The following is a 16893-nucleotide window of genomic DNA, read 5'->3' as shown; positions in this document are numbered from 1 at the left end:
TTTGCAATTTTAAGTCTGATTTCTTTTATCTTCCATCTGATTCACCTGCATGGATTACCTTTTTTATAGGCCATTCACTATGTTAAGAGAAATACTCAGGAAAGATATTGTATCTGTGAGAATTAGAGTAATCCTACATTTTCCCAGGGATTTCTGGGACTACATTTCTCCTACCAGTAGCAATTTAGTTATAAGCATTCTCCATGCAAGTCCATCTTTATAAAAGTACATTGTGTTTTGGTTATTAAGAACCTGAAGTCACAAAGGACATTGTTGTAATTAGATTTACTTCGGTAGAAATTGAAAATGTATTGTAGTAGTCAAAATCCCCAGGGGAAGGTTTCTAATAAAATCTCCATTGAATGTATTCATATGTGGAAATACAGTCAATATTTGAGATTTGAAATGTCAGTAAAAGTAAAAAGGTATTAGCATTCAGTGTATGTGACAAACTGGCAAAGCCTTGCCAGTCTGAATATTTTTTTCACAAAGCTTGGTTTCACAAAGCTTCTATGTGCTTTTAAAAATATAATCTCTTAAGGAAAATGCAATTAGAGCTCCCTAGTCCTGAAAATGGGAAGTATAATATTTTTTTTTATTTTTTTTAAACTACCTCATAGAAGTGAAAGGAAAAATATCCATAATGTTTCTCTTTACTGTGAATGCAAATGGGAGGATCATTTTCTGTCATTCAGGCATGGGGATTCACTGGTCTCCTAATGGTAGCAGAGACTACTCAGCTGTCTGCTTGCTGTTTTATTGTCTCCACTGGCTTGGATAAAAGACAGCAACATAAAAAAGTGTTCAGGCAGAGATAATATGGCAGAATGTTCCATTAACATGATGTCCTCTTAATAAACTTGTAACTTATGCATGGATTCCTGAAATACCTACCAGTCCTGAGTTCACTGCCAAGTCTTAAATCAGTGGCAAAGGGAAGTTTTTATTTTCCAGTCAGGTCTTCAGGGATGATACCATCTGCTTCCATAGCCCCAAACAAATGACCAATAGTAATTCAAAACAAAAATGCCCCATGATGGAATATTTTTTCCTTGGGACTTCAGTGTTAGAAGGCACATGGCATAGGATCCAGTTTCATGTCTATTCTCTGGTAAGGAAGCATTGCCTGGAAGCCATCCAGGTCTCCATGTACTGTCTTTTCTCTCTCTGATCAGCCTTCAGCATGAATGTGTTCCTTCTAGCCTCTTGCTCTAAAACTCTTAAGGCTGCATTGATTGAATTGCATAGTTGGCTTGGACTCTCTTCAGCCTGCTGTTTCCCTCCTGTTCAGTGTAGATTCCTTCGTATTCCCCTCCCACCACAATTTCAAGAAATCAGTGAGCAACATTTGAATCCTGAGAGCTATCGGTGTATTTACTGCATTAGAAACATGAGTTTCTTGGTAATGAAAAAAAAAGAGAAAATGCTTATTTTCCAGTACAAAATTCCTGCTTATAAATTTACAGTGGACTTTTCGTCAATATTTTCTAACACTAACTTTAAATATCTCATTTGTTTTCTATATTGTCTGTGAAAAAGACTGAGTTAAAGTAAATTCCACGTGTTTATTTGTGGAATAAATGGAAACATGAGAAACATAGCAAATTATTTGCCTATAAGTTAAATTATCACTGGGAGACACACATGAGGAGTTTTAAATGCTTAGAAAAGCAGATGTTTAACTCCCAACTGCTACTCTGTAGCCATGTTCTGTCACCTTTCTGCCTTTCTCTCACCAGCACCTATGAGACTGAAATGAATTGAAAACTTTTGTTGCCCTTCAGATGCAAGTTACTTCTCATGGAGTACTGAGATCATTAAGTATTTTGGCAGGTTTCCAGAGTCCCTTTCTTTCTCTGTTACATGGGTTTATTTAGCAATGAACAGAACTTTTTTTTTTTTTTAAATGCAAGGAGTTTGTGCATGACTGTCTATCGTGCTCAAGATCCATCATATTGCCTGTTTCTCATCTAGAGACCATTTTGGGGTGAATAAAGATAAATGTTGTTTGGTTACACTACTGTTTGTCTATGCCTTCCATAGCTCCACAGTTCAAAAAACTTTCACTCAAACACACACAGAGGCACATGCACACATGGTCCAAACATCATCATTATTGCTTGTGTTGCTTTATTCATCCTTCAGGTCTCCTGTAATGGCTGGAGGTCTATTTGCTGTTAATCGGAAATGGTTCTGGGAGCTGGGAGGCTATGATCCAGGATTAGAAATATGGGGAGGAGAGCAGTATGAAATCTCCTTTAAGGTAAGTCATCAAGTCACCTTACAGAATACTTCATTTCTGATGTTATAATTATACTTTTATTCATACTGACTTTGTCTTTTAACTAAAATTAATTTAATACAATGCCTTTTTTTGTTAGAAACTCCCAATAGTTTCACAAAGAATTATACCATAAACATATGCTCCAGAAGCCATACAAAAATCACACTGAGTGCAGTTCCCTCCAAAAATGTGATAATTTGCCACCATCAAAGTCCTACCTTGTTCCTTTCATCAAGTCTTCTCCACTTACCTTCTCTCAGGTGCTGTGTTTACTTTATACTCAAGCATTGAGCATAAATAAGCCAAGAGAGAACTATTACAGCAAAAATGAAAAGGGCATAATTTTCTGCCCAAATCAACAAGTTTAATCATCTCTGGGAATAGGGTCCCATGGAGTCAGCTCAGGGAAATGTGTGGAAAAGGAAAGAGAAAGTCATAGGAAGAAAGACCCCTTTCAGTAGCAGTGGATCAATAGAGCAGCTCAGCTGCTGTGAGCTGTTAGCTGCAGGCCAACTGTTCAAGAGCAGATTTTTTTTTTAATTGCATTTAAATTATTATAATAACATATGGGGAATTGTCAAGTGCTCAGGTTAAGTACAACAAGCCATAGTATACTCTCATATCCTCTATGTAGACGTGTATTCAAATCAGTTACATCTCGAAAGTCTTGTTACTTTCTGCATGTAAAACAGGCATTTGTATTAGTTCGATGAGGACTAACATCTAATTCTGAAAACTGAGTTAATTTTTTTCCAGCATACCCAAAGACACAAGAACTTTGCCACACAGTCTCTACATGCAAAGTTTTTCAATGATTTGATAGAATTTCATAACACAGATGAACTGAGTCAAACGTGTTTGAATATAGCTTGGAACTGGAATTAGAATTCAAATTTACCTTCAGGTACTTCCAGATTCTGTCAGTTTAAAGCTCTGTAAATAAATTCAGTATGTCAGCCGTGACACTAATATCATACATCTTGCTGAATCTGAGTTTCAACAGCAATTAAAACAGCAGTGCTGAGGCAAACCATACAGTGTGAGCCAACACTGGGCTTCCAGGCTGCCTTTACAGGAGTTACCAAGAACAGCAAAATGTTTTGCATTAACTGGCTTACTCTCATATTTCTCCAAATCATTTTTATACCTCAGCAAAATAAAACAAGAAGACAGGAAAAACCCAATAACTCGACCATATATTTAGAATATATTGATTTACCTTCTGTCTGTTTAGATTGTTTCAGAGGCAAATATAAGTAGTTACCTGTAGCTGTCACAATGGTCTCTGAACACGATTTTATTATCCTATTTCAAATACTCCTTTTATTTATCATCACAAAGAATATACCTGTGGTGCTCTCCAGACTTTGTATAGAAACCATGGTAACACAACTGGAAATTGAGATACCAGATTGTCCCAGTGTGTTTTGTTCAACTGACAAATTTTTTTTGGAGGCAGCTCTGTCACATTTGGTCTCGTTTCAGTCATATCTCTAGATCCATCTCATCAATATAATAATGACATTAGGATCTCTGTCCTTTCTTCCTAGTGTTAAAAGAAAAAAAATAGTCTTTAATGATGATTGCCAAATAGGAGTAACTTCCCATTGGAAGAATTTAATAGATGTAAGTTTTAAAAAGACTGCTGTTTGGTTTGGAATAACAAAAAAAAGGGAGAAAAATCATAGAGGTGGAAGGGAGAAACAGAAAGGACTGGGGTTTATTATGTCAGAATCACCACTCTCACCTTGGGAAAGGTTTCTGCTTCAGCAGTTTTTACTGTAGCTATAGATTCAGTCATCTTAAAACTTACTTAACTGAGGACAAGTTAGCTAGGCGGTTCAATTTACCAGATTTATTCGCAAAACTTGGTAAGGTGGTGGACTTGCAAACTGTTACAAAGTCAGTGAAAAAGCCAAACAACCATACTGGTTCAATTTTTGTGGCTACTTGAGTGAATCTGAAACTACAATTTACTTTCTCTTAAAGTGTTACATCTATGGCCTGTGGAATTGTGGTAGGATGAGTGCCATGTGTCAATGCCATGTCTTACATTAATTTGCCTGGCAAATAATTATTTCGAGTATCCTGCCACAACGACATCTCTAACCACCAGATATTTACCTATTTTCACACATTTCTTCTTTGATTCAACTAATTCTTAAGTATTTTGTAAAAATATGATTGGTTTTCATTAAGAAATTGCAAAGAGAAGCTGATTCAAAATGTCCCACAATTGTGTGAAGTTTGCATATAGAGGACTGTTTCAGACTGATCTTTTATCTTAGAGATAGACACAGTGTTCCTTTTACATTCTTCATATGTCGTTTTTAACTGTGAGATTCATTTGCACAAGAGCTGCATTATAAGAGTAAATCAGTAAACAGTATATCTACTATAAATGGAGACTGTGCTGATGACATGACCTTCCTCATGTCGTCATGGAAGATTGTTGTGTTTAATTCAAATACAGTGATGCAGTTATGGAGGAATGAATGTCAGAGCAAAAGCTCTGTGCTTCCTGAAATGAAGTAGTGTGTGATTCATCTTGAACTTGTTGCTCTGCTCTGTGAGCTGGAGAGAGGAGTGTTTGCAAACCATTTCCCAGCCTCAGTGATGCATTTTAAATTCTATGGATTGATGTACAACTGTAACCATTCTGTTTAACATTTTAACAATATGTCCAGGTACTATAGAATCCAGGTAGGCTGTGGCATGTTGTTAATTACCACTGCCAATGTTTTGCTGCAAAGGAAGGCTTTCGGGTATGTTCAGGAAGATTTTTCACAAGTGTGTGTGTCAAGTATCAAATATCAAGTTTATATGTTCAAATTCAGTGGTGGCAGACACAGAATAAGTTATTTGGAGAATTGCCCAAATGTTGGAATGAAATTGACTTCACAGAAACATTCACACGTCACCCAGGAAAAAGATCACTTAACAATCAAGATCCTCTTAAAGAAAAGCATCTTCTCAACCAAGAGCCTCTGCATTTCTATACCAGAGACATTCACAGTCATCCCCACAAGTCAAGTTACAGGAGTGTTTGCTACAAAGCAAATGAGACACCATGAATGTAAAGTGTGGCCTGTCATAGGGGGAGTGGAAGGCTTTTAGGCAAAGTTTATTAAAGAAGCCCTGCCATTGAGTCATGAGGTGCAGAAAGGATTCCCTTGCTTTCTAAACTCCTTCTCAGAGAGGAGCCTGGGTGCAGCTGGATCCAGTCTTAGCCTCAGATTTTATCAACAGTTTAAATTTAAGGAATTATAGATGTACAAGCTCAAAGGAATTACTAATAGTAACCATATTGCTTTACGAGTTCAATGCAAAGACAGAGTTCAAGGACCAATTAAAAATTAGATTAGTAGGACAAGTGGAGGTTGAACCAGACTGAGGAAAGGTACTCAGGGCTGGGAAGCTTGGAGAGAAAGTGTCCATTTTGATTTTTGTCTCCAGCTGTTTCACTAGGTATGACCTGATGTGACAGACGCCAAACTTCTTTTTATGGGGGAGAGGTTGCATTATCTCATTGTACATTCAATAACTTTCTCCAAAATACAGTATGCTTTGTAATGTTTCCGTGACGTTTGGAATTGTGCCACAGCAGAAAAAGGAGCTTCCTCAAACTTCAGGCGTGTCTATTCCAAGTGCTGAGTGGTCAGGAACACACAGAGGCAGGTAAAAAAAAGAGTTGCTGCTTAAAAATTTGCTTGACCTTTATTTCCACACTACAAAACCAAACGTATTTCTCTTCTGTTCTCTTCTTGCTTGCAAACATCACTGCAGAGGACAGCAGCAAGCATAGCACAGGGTGCCATTCCGATTAACTCGTATTTCCAAATCAGCACACACATACACATTCAGTGGTTGGCTTCACAGCCACAAACCATGTGTTTATTAAATTTGTATTAATTTTTATTAATAGTTTTATTAAATGGTCTTTATTAAATTTCTAAGTTTCTTAGATTACTTATTACATAGGAAAATGTGCAGGATTTTATTTTTTTGGCAGCATCAGGATCTTTTTTTCTTAATTAAAAAGATGTATGACATCTTGCTGACGATACATGTGCTGGACTTGTGAAAGCTGGCAAAACACTGGAACTCACCTGATTAATAGCATCTCTTCTCAATAACAAGGGAAGCCACTATTTAGGAAATCCTAAATTTAAATTTCTTAGACAGATACAGCTTATGTAGTAATCACTAAAACATAGAGTAGTGAAAGATACTAACTTCCTGTGTTTCTTGAAGTTCCTTGTAGTGGGTTGACCTTGGCTGTATGCCAGGTACCCAGCAAAGCTGCTCTGTCAGTCCTCTCCTCACCTGGACAGGGGAGAAAAACTATAACAAAAGGCTCATCAGTGAAGGTAAGGGCAGGGAGAGATCACTCACCTGCCACAGTCCGGTGGGTGGGGGAGTAGGACCGCAACACTGCACAGAGGGGTCGAGGTGCAATGGCCGTTTATGGAGGTAGAGCAGGGACTTATATAGGGTCTGGTTCAGGGGGGCTTGGTAACAGGGGAGGAACATGAGATTGGCATCTCAGGGTAAAACAGGATAGGGGAACACAGGAAAGGAGGAGGAACTTGGGAGGAGTCGGGCATTAGGAACCAATGGGGACTCACCCCGCACTGCAGTACTTCTCAGCCAATCAATGCAGGATGAGTGGGAAAGTGAGGGATAAACAGCTTTTGGTGGGAAGACAACTCTGGGCAAGCCCGGGCAAGTCTGAGACCATACAAACAAATGGAATTAATACAGCCAAGTGGGGAAAGTACATCAAACGGTGCCTAAAACCAGGTATAAACGAGCAAGTCCGTGAAATGGAGTCCCTTCACGCACCATAAATGTCCCTCCATGCTTTAAAGCATTCCCATTCGGACACAGGCTCCTCAGCATTCACCAGTTACTATCATGGGCAAAACTGACTTGACTTGGGGAAAAATTAATTTATTACCAATAAAATCAGAGTAGGGCAATGAGAAATAAACCCAAATCTTAAAATACCTTCTCCCCACCCCTCTCCTATTCTCTGGCTCAACTTCACTCCTTATTTTCTCTACCTCCTTGCCCTCAGGGGGATGGGGAGTGCAGGCTAAAGTCAGTTCATCACATGTTGTCTCTGCTGCTTCTTCCTTCTCAGGAGGAAGACTCCTCACACTCTTCCTCTGCTCCAGCATGGGGTCCTCCAGGAGCCGCCAGTGGATATTTGCTCCACCACAGGACTCCATGGGCTACAGGGGGACAGTTGCCTCACCAAGGCTGCAAGGGAATCTCAGCTCCAGTGCCTGGAGCACCCTTCCCCTTCTTCTGCACTGACCTGGTGTCTACAGGGCTGTTGATCTCACATATTCTCACTCCTCTCTCTGGCTAAAATTGCACAGTAACTTTTCCCCTTCTTAAATCTGTTATCCTGGAGGTGCTATCACTATCATGATGGCCTTGGACAGCAGTTGGTCCATCTTGGAGCCAATTGGCATTGGCTCTGTTGGACATGGGGGAAGCTTCTGGTATTTTCTCACAGAAGCCACTCCTGTAGCCCCCCTGCTACCAAAACCTTGCCACACAAACCCAATCAATCTTTTACACTGGACATTCCTTAGGCATCATAAGTCATACCTCAACAAAAACACCAATGGAGATCCCTCCTCTTGAAGCTAGTCACCTGTATCTAGAGTTGTTTTATCCTTATCCATGCCAACACGTCTTCAGATTCTCTTCATCCCTGTTTTCCAAAACACACCTCCAAGTTCATTAATCCCTTTCTTTATCACCATTATCATAATCATTATTCATTCCCTCTACAGCTGTCAATCTTGGCAGGAGATAGGGAGTAGGGGAGCATTACCACTTGTCAATGCAGTTGTAATCTATACGAAGAACTGACAAATGTGGAATACTGTGAGTTTTCTCAGAATTTTAGAGGTGCCGGTGAGTATTATTGAAATACCCAGAGTCATCAGTTCCCAGTTTACACAGTACAATTTTAATATCCCTGACAGGAAATCCCACTGCACCTCCAGTAAATGGTTTTGCAGTTTGTGAACCCGTTTGCAGTCAGTGATCCTATTTTTCAAATTTTTTTTTCAGTTAGCTGAACATTCTCACTACATATGAAAGTTCACAGGAAAATATTCTTCTTTTTCCTTTTCTTCTACTGCCAAATCTGTTCTTTTGGCTTCTGTTTCAATAAGAGTGACTGAAAAATCCCAAAAGGTTTCTATAATCTTATTTTCTACAACTTTTTCAGCCTCATTGTTGTAATACATTTCTCCTGTTTGTAGTCCATCCCTCTTGCACTAATGTGGAGAGCAGCAAGCCATCGCCTTAGTACGAAATACTTTATATTCTTCTTCCACCAGTTTGCTGGTTTGGTTTGGTTTGGGTTTTTTCTGTTTGTTTTTTTCTGTCCATTTCAGTGTCTCTCACTGTTGCCTGTCTTGTTGCTCTCAGCAGCAGTGTATTTCTCAATTAGTTTTGAAGCCTGATCCAAAGTCCATTCAATACCATTTAAATCCTTTGCATAATTTGCTGTATATTTATGTTCCTGTTCCGCAGCGACACATCCTCCACTGCTCAAAAATCATGAGTCTCTTGCTACAGTAATTATGATTACAGTGTATGATATGGATTGGAGTCTCAGTCTTGTATGCGCAGTATTTACATTTTCCAGATAGTTTTCTGGCTGGATCACTCATAAACCAGAGAGATAAGGCAGCAGGAGGGGAAACCACAAGAGAAGGCAGAATTCAATTTTAAAGACAAAGATGTCTTTAAAAGTGATGTGAAAAGAGGGTGATTCACCCAAAATCCCACAGGAGCTGTAGAACAGAGCCAAAAAATGCACCTGTGACATCTGAGCTCCAGTCAGGAACAAAGCCACATAACCACAGCTTAATTTCTTTTAAAACTTGTGTTAATGCCTGCCTTTTGGTTTCAACCATCCCCATAAAGTGTTTTGCAACATTCTGTTGGAAGGAGCTATATAAAGATAAATTGTGAGATAGTATTTAGTTGACACATAAACTACTCTTCTTTTGATCTTTCCAAGCTGGAATTGCATTGTTTTGGTTTCATCTTCAATTTTTATATGTCAGCTGCAGACCAGATTCATTGCTTTTATAAGAAAGAGACATTTGCGATCCTGAGAATTTCATTGCTTCTGATATCATTTTGTCAAATGTCCCACACCACCTGAATTCCTTGCATGGTACACTGGAGGTCTGTAATATTTAACACAGAAGTCATTCTTCAATTTCTTGCATTTAGCACATGTGACATAAAAATGCACATTTTAAAGGCAAAGTTGCTAGAATTGATCTTCCCAGGAAAATATAAAAAATGCTTTTAATATCACTCTGAAGCTGAAAGATAAACAGGAACAGCTGCTAAATGTCCTTCAAGGCAACCCAAAATTCATTTCAATTACCCTGCACAGCATACCTCAGGTGCAGCACAGCATTTTCAGGTTTTATGTCTATCAAATATAAGTCTAACACTATGTTATTTCCTCCCACTTGTTATTGCCTCAGCATATCTGACTTTTGGGGTTTTTTTTTAATTTCTTTTCTCCTTTTTTTTAACTGCTATGCTACTGCTTTAGAGGAAATGTAGTATATGTCTGCTTCAGCTCTCATTGCCTCAGTTAAAGTAATACTTGCCTGTATATAATTTTTTTTTCTGCTTTCTTGTCTTTTAAATTTATTCAGGGGTTGACCTTTGAGTCAAACTGCTATGGTGCCCACTTTATAAAGGCTAAGAAGCCTTGATTAATCACTGTAATAACTTGTCTAGCCTTTGAAATGACACCTTCATTTAAAAAACAAGAACAAATCCTAAGTATAGGTCTGCACTTTCGTTGTTGCAGTGGATTGTTTGAAGATAGCCACAGAGAGGAGGTTCCCACTAAAAAAGGTACAAGTGATGTAACATACAAATGAAGTATTGTTAGAAAGGTGAACAACATTATTTTATCACTGTAATATTTGTGATATTTTACTATGTTTATGCACATGTTTTCCAGTGAATTAGCTGACATGAGATGAAACAGGTGAAGATTTCAAGATTTGTTTAAGAGGCACATTTTACAAAATGGGGGTTTTTTAAAGCAAATGATCTTCATGTCCACGTGCCCTGACTACATGCAAGATTGCTCTTGTTACTAATGAGCTATTTTGGCATGGAGGCAAAGCATTCATTTGGGTCTCCATTCCCACCAATAAATCTCCTCCCTGAGGACTGTGCTCACTAGGAGACCAGATGACATGTCCTCAACGCAGAAATAGGTACTGAAATAGGTACTTCATTTCATCAGCGTACAGGCTTCCACTTGGCAGAGTGATACCCAGGACAGCTGTCTTTGCTATGCCGTACTACTAACATGCAAAATTTGTCTCCTCAGCTGAGATGCTACCATGTACCAGAAGCACCTACCAAGAGCTCCTATGCCTTAGTTAATTCTGTGATGGGAAGTAGTAAGCAGCAGCTCCTACCTGACTGCACATGGGTTTCCATGGAACTTAAGGACAAAGACCCACTTTTGCTGGTTTCAAGCCTTCCTTCAACATTTACACTAGTGTATTTAGGTTTGTTAGATCCTCAAGCATTTCTTTACCAGGTCTCAGCTGGATGCCATGGCTAACAGCTAAGGGCTAATACACAAATGAGCCATAAGAAGCAGCTACCTAAATCACTTTGCAACTCAAGTCTTCACTCTAACCCATTTTTCTCCATTCACAGTATGAATAGCACAGTCAGTCAGAGAGGTTGAATTCCAGGAGCAAGCAGGTATTATACCCACTGTAACACAATCAGGCAAGCGCAGTGAAAGAGGCCAAACTCTTGCCCATTTTCACTAATGTTTTAAATGAATGGAATTAATAATTTTGTTTTCCCGTGATTTCAAAAAGCCACTAGCTACAGCCAGCTGGTGGGCAGGACAAAAGAGATGGAATATGAAATGTAAAAAAGTGTAGAGATGCACATTGTTCTCTGCAGGCTTCATGCAGAATGTCAAGTATATGTGATCGCATCATGTTTTCCAGTACCTTTTTTTAAGGGTCTGGTTACTATTGTTTCAATTCAGAGCACCTTATCTTATGGTTTAATTCTTTTCTGTATGAAACATGTTGGTGAAACTTTCAGTTGCTTTCAGTTGCTCCTGTTCTGCTCTGCTTTGGTCTCAGTCACAAATCTATTTCACGTCATTTTGCTCCAGAGTGCATCACATACAGCTAAAATTCCCTCATATATGTAGTGCACAGACCTAAATTCTCATCCAAATTCATGGAGATGTTTAGTGAAGCATCTTTATGTATGTCCACATGAAGAGATATAGAAAGGAAAAGCCCTCTCTCTTTCTCAGCTTTGGTTTGATTATTGTTTTAATTGGGTGGGAGGGGGTTGAGATTTTTTTTTGTTTTCAGTCGAAAGGCTGAAAGCTGAGACCAAGTGTCCCTTACATGGAATAAAAGTCATTCTGTTCTGAATTTGTGAGGGGAAAAAAATGAGTTATCCAGGATTAGGAAACAATTTTTATAATACTGATGTTTTCATTCTGAATTAATTTCAAATTCTTCTTCTGTGGTTTTAGGATACTTAAAAGGTTCTGCTTGAGAGGTTATTGTTTTACATTTCCCTGATTTGCAAAGTCAAATTGATTTTCTTTATAAAGTTATGAATGTTGTCAGGGTCCTACATAAGTCATCTAATAGCCATGTTAGAGCTCTGCATTACTGGAGCATAGAAAATCATGTCCATTGGTTGGCATGATTGCCATAGTTCTTCTGACATGGCACATGACCTTGCTCTCACATACACTTGATAAAGCCTAGTCATCCTAGATGAAGAATTGTGAAAAATTCATTACTTGCTGCCCATCAGGATACAGCTTGATTTTTTAGGACTGCGAAGTACTTGCTTACAGCTCCCACCAGTTTTGACTGAGCTTTGGTTGCTCAGACCTGAAGCATCAGACCTGTGTACTCCAGATAGTTCTGTCTCTTTCGGTTTTAAAGTGTTAATGATGAAAGGTAGTAGCATGTTCTTTCTCTGCCTGCATAAATTAGATCAGAAGGAAATTGATTTTTGTTCCCTTTTCTTGACAAAATGAAAAGCATCTTTACATAATGAACAGCATCTTAATATTTGAGCTCTGTACTCAGTACTCAAAATATAAGCCATGTGTTTCGGAAAAAAATATTACTTCTGATTGATGGTTTGCTTTAATCACATAGCCTTCTTTTAAAATTTTGATCTCGTAGGTTTTAAACAACAGACACAATAATGCCTAGACTGTGTTGCAGGAGGACCAGTGGTAGATACTGGATTGGGTTGGAACTAGATTATCTTTAAAGACCATTCCAACCCAACCCAAACCATTCTATTCTAATCCAAGTATGTTTTATAATTTTATTTTGAACATGCTCTGCTTTTTGCAGTGAGATTCAGGTTAGGACAGTCTGCCATGTTACCACAACCCACCTACCAGCATGCCAAGAAGGCCACCATGACTGTGGGAGGGATCAGTACAGAACGATGTCATTTTCACATACACATTACTTAAAATGCCTTTTTTTGCCTCATTTTTATCCAGGAATCATTCTTTCACTTGCTTTCTGTCTCCTTTTCAGGTGTGGATGTGTGGAGGTGGCATGTATGATGTTCCATGCTCTCGAGTTGGACATATCTACAGGAAGTATGTCCCATATAAAGTCCCTTCTGGAACCAGCCTAGCACGGGTGAGTAATTGGGTGTTGCTGGTTTTCATTTTCATTCCTCATCAGTCTCTTCATTTCCTGTAAAGCAGTTTCCAGTAAACCATTACAATGGAAAATGAATGTTTCTTTATTTTTCTGAAATGAGATGTGCAATTACTGCAGTTATTCTGCCTTTCAGAGATAAGATTGCCAGGAATAAAATGGAAGCTTAAAATTATAGGGTTGGACGTCTCAGCACAGAAGGACGTTTCATGCTGATTCAAAAGAACCTAGGAATAACCTAAGGCTTGCAGTTCTCAGACTGCACAGTGTTGTCAGTCATAGTTTTTATAAGCAGGACCAATTTGAATGCACATTTTCTTATCAGTCAGCAGAACAGGCTGAATCTCATGGAAGGGATGTTTTCTGAGGCAAAAGGACTGAGTAACAATGATTTGAGTGACTGTCTGATTATTGTGTAAACTTGATTGTGGAATCCAGCCAGCTTGGAGCTGTGAGAGTGAGAAATTACAAGACCTCTAGACATTTCTCAAAGACTACTGAACACATCCATATCCATGAGGGCTTTTTGCTCAAGAGAAAATGTTCTATAACTTTCTGGAGATGTTCACGGGATGTCAAAAAATGGGAGATGAAGGGCACAGATGTAGCTTCCAGGCAGATACTCGTATTTTTTCATGCTTGAGTTTAATCTTTTCTGTTTTAGAGGAATTTTTTTTTAATAAAATGGCATTAATATTAAAGTCTGCATATTGCCATAGGGTAATATTTTATGAATCATATTTTTTCTTAATAATGAAAATGTGGTATGAATAAAAGAATGAATTTCTTGCTTTAAGGGGGAGATATCCATGATTTCAGCACCACAGGACAAGGCTTGCTGTACTAACTGCAGCAGAAAAAGGAGGCCACCTGTGTTGCTTGCCTGACAGCTGGCTAGACAGAAAGAAGGATTTGCCTTAAAAGAGCATCACACAATTGAGTAATGGGATTAGTGGTGGGGATAAAAACTGTATTGAATAAATTGTGAGATTAGTATCTTCCCTCAGTATAGCTCTGTGTACTATCAGAGTTGCACCATCCAGATTTTTGGACTGCCTGAATTAAATTGCTTTATTTATGCAAAAATCACACACAGCTCAAAATAAGATATTCAAACCTCATTCTCTGGGTTTTTTTTATTACAGCACATAGTATCTCATTAGAGAATATGCTGTCTCATGCATTACCTGTAGGAGCAAAATGCAATAATTTTTATTTGGACTACTAGCATCTTGTGTGGTTCAGCACTAAACTGCCTTTCATAGTGGCACTGTGAGTGCTTAGAACCATCGGGCAGCCACAGTTTGCAGCCTCCCTGTACTATTTATTTTAGCTTGATTTCAATAAATCACTCATGAAATATTACTGAAAAACATTCCCAGTTATAAAAATTATATCTCTGCCCAGGCAGACTGACCACCCTCTGTCTTGTGGGGGAAGATCTAGTGGTGGGTCTTACCCTTCCCATTCAAATAATGGGTAGTTTTTTCTGTCTTGTGGCAGTCCAAAACATGGTGCTTCAGTAAATTTATGTAAATTTATCACTAAAAGAAACTTTGAATTCTCAGATTCAAAGGTTCTTTCCAGTACAATATTCTTTATATTGTATTGAGTCTGCCTAGGGAACAAGAGCATCTGTATGTTTTCATGTTTGGGGCTATCTCAATAAGAAGACAAGGTAGAGACTTTTGTCCCTGACCCATCAAATTGTGTGTAGTTTTAAGCCTAAAAATATTCTCGTTCTCTCATCCAAGCCAGTAAAAGAAAATCAAGGACAGATTAATCTTCACTGTGTCAATCCCTTTGATAAATACCATTTGTGTTCTAAATAAAATGCCCCAAATGGAGCTGTTAGCCAAAATAATATTAGGGAAATATGCACAGGAGCAGCCTGGATATTTCAGCTGTCTACACCTTATGAGTATTTTATCTAAAACTTCCCTCTAGTTCAAATATATGAGTAACACACTCAAGAATATCTGGAATTATTATCCCCACTGCCAAAAACAGTACTTTTCACTACTAAATAGTTTCCACAAAGGTTTTTACTAATCCTTTCCCATGCTGTTTAAAGGGGCATGCGGGAGATGCAGTTCACAAAGGAATGAGCCCTAGAAAGCCCAACTGTGATTGTATCAATGACTGCAAATGCCCTTCTTTAATCAAGGGAGAATTTCCCCTTGTGCAGCTTCTGCATTAACTATTCACAGATTTTCCCATCCTATCCAACAACACCAGCACAAGGGATATGGAGACTGGAATTAGGAAGAGAACAGAGCTTCTACACAAATTCAGGCATAGCCGAAATCATGCCATGGGTTTCCTTTCAAGCTGTTCCAGCTTATGTTTACCCTTAACAAATAATCCTTAAAGTGAGCATTTTACCTTCCCTTGGGATTTCACCTGACTTTGTCTTTTAGCAGCAAGTTTCAACACACAGTTTCAGCCAGCTATGTAACGCTTGACTAACCTAGATATCTTTTTAGCGAGCTGTGGCCTGGTGTGAGGATCACATATGCTTTATGAAATGAGAGAGCTGTCAAAAACTTTGTTCTGCCTCCCCATCACTAAATAGCCGTCAGTGTACCACACACTATGTATCATGACATCATTTTTCTATGTCCTTCTTATCTGTTGTTCAAGATCTGCAAAGCTTATCCATATTTGTTGCTGCCACACCCCTCATAAATTGAAAAGCGTACACATATGAAACACTCTGTTAGTGAAGTTGTTCGGTGGTGCAGAGCAAAAGTAAAGCAAGCTGTAAACATGCATAGCAGGTTTATAAAACAGATTCTGACAATCAAATACAGAAAAAAAGATTAATTTTTTTTTCTGGAGATCTCTTAGGATGTTGTTGCTTGCCAAAAGCAGTCAATGTTCCATTTGCATGCAATTGCAAGTAAAGAAATATAAATAGAGACACAGATGTCAAAACCGATTCCACTTTATAACCTGGAAGCACCACGTAATTATTCATTCATTTCAAACCTCTGCACAACACTGCAGTGACTAATAACTAATTTTGCCTGTTTGTTTTAGGAAAGGCATATTTAGAAAGCAAATCCCCCAAGTTTCAAAGTCCTATGCAAGTCCTAAAAACTTGTGAATTGTTGTACTGGATTATTTTAGTTGCTTTGTGGTATTTCTAACTATTGCTTCCCTTTTAACAATTGTAACTAAGCCATTTTCTCTTAGCTAGTTACCTATGAAATTAGACTTCAGAATATTATTTGCTTTTTCTTTTAGGTGTATCTCAGTTTATTATTTGTTTTCTTTAGTTTCCTATTTGCTTTTTGGTTGTTTTTTGCTATTTGTGGTTCTCTAAAGGCCATAGGAAATACATCAATAAAATCTCACTCTTCTGTAGGATATGCAGAGATGAACTCAGTTTCAAAATATATCCACAGAATTTTTTTGCAGATTTTTTGCACAGCATTTTAGCATTAATTACAGAACATTAGCACATTAGGCCTTTCTGAAGGGAAGGGCAATCCCACTGAATTTCAAGCTGGATGCTAACCCAGGAGCATAGTGATTCTTAACCTTAAGTTGAATTCCTCCCTGCATGCCAGGACATGGGATCCCAGAACATAGTGGTCCTCTGACTTAACAGGCACAAGCCCAACGACATTTCTGTCATTACACAGTGTCACTAAATTGGAACTTGCACAAGTTTGGGTTCAGGAATTCAACTGATAAAAGTGGTTTCAGACTCCTACCTGAACCATTTGTTCAGCCTTTTTGTGTGGATTCAAAAGGGATCTTCAAAGAAAATCACTGTAGCTACACCATCTGCTGCTCTGACCATATTTGCATTTTTGACAGAGCTTCCTTTAATACTGT

The 16893-nt window shown here is 38.4% G+C and overlaps 1 protein-coding gene across 3 annotated transcripts in view; it reads left to right on the top strand.

Annotated features, from left to right (window-relative positions):
* Window positions 1–16893, top strand: part of GALNTL6 (polypeptide N-acetylgalactosaminyltransferase like 6) — a 460275-nt gene that overhangs the window by 407656 nt on the left and 35726 nt on the right. For all 3 annotated transcript variants that reach the window (XM_027635754.1, XM_027635755.1, XM_027635756.1), the window contains 2 exons: window positions 2146–2263; window positions 12919–13026. In XM_027635754.1, coding sequence (XP_027491555.1) covers window positions 2146–2263; window positions 12919–13026 — 226 coding nt within the window. The remainder of the gene's footprint in view (window positions 1–2145; window positions 2264–12918; window positions 13027–16893) is intronic.

The sequence above is a fragment of the Corapipo altera genome, unplaced genomic scaffold, assembly GCF_003945725.1.
Source record: "Corapipo altera isolate COAL_440 unplaced genomic scaffold, ASM394572v1 22b, whole genome shotgun sequence".
NCBI lineage: Eukaryota > Metazoa > Chordata > Aves > Passeriformes > Pipridae > Corapipo > Corapipo altera.
Note: the sequence above shows the minus strand (reverse complement) of the source record. Positions and strands in the feature narration are given on the sequence as shown.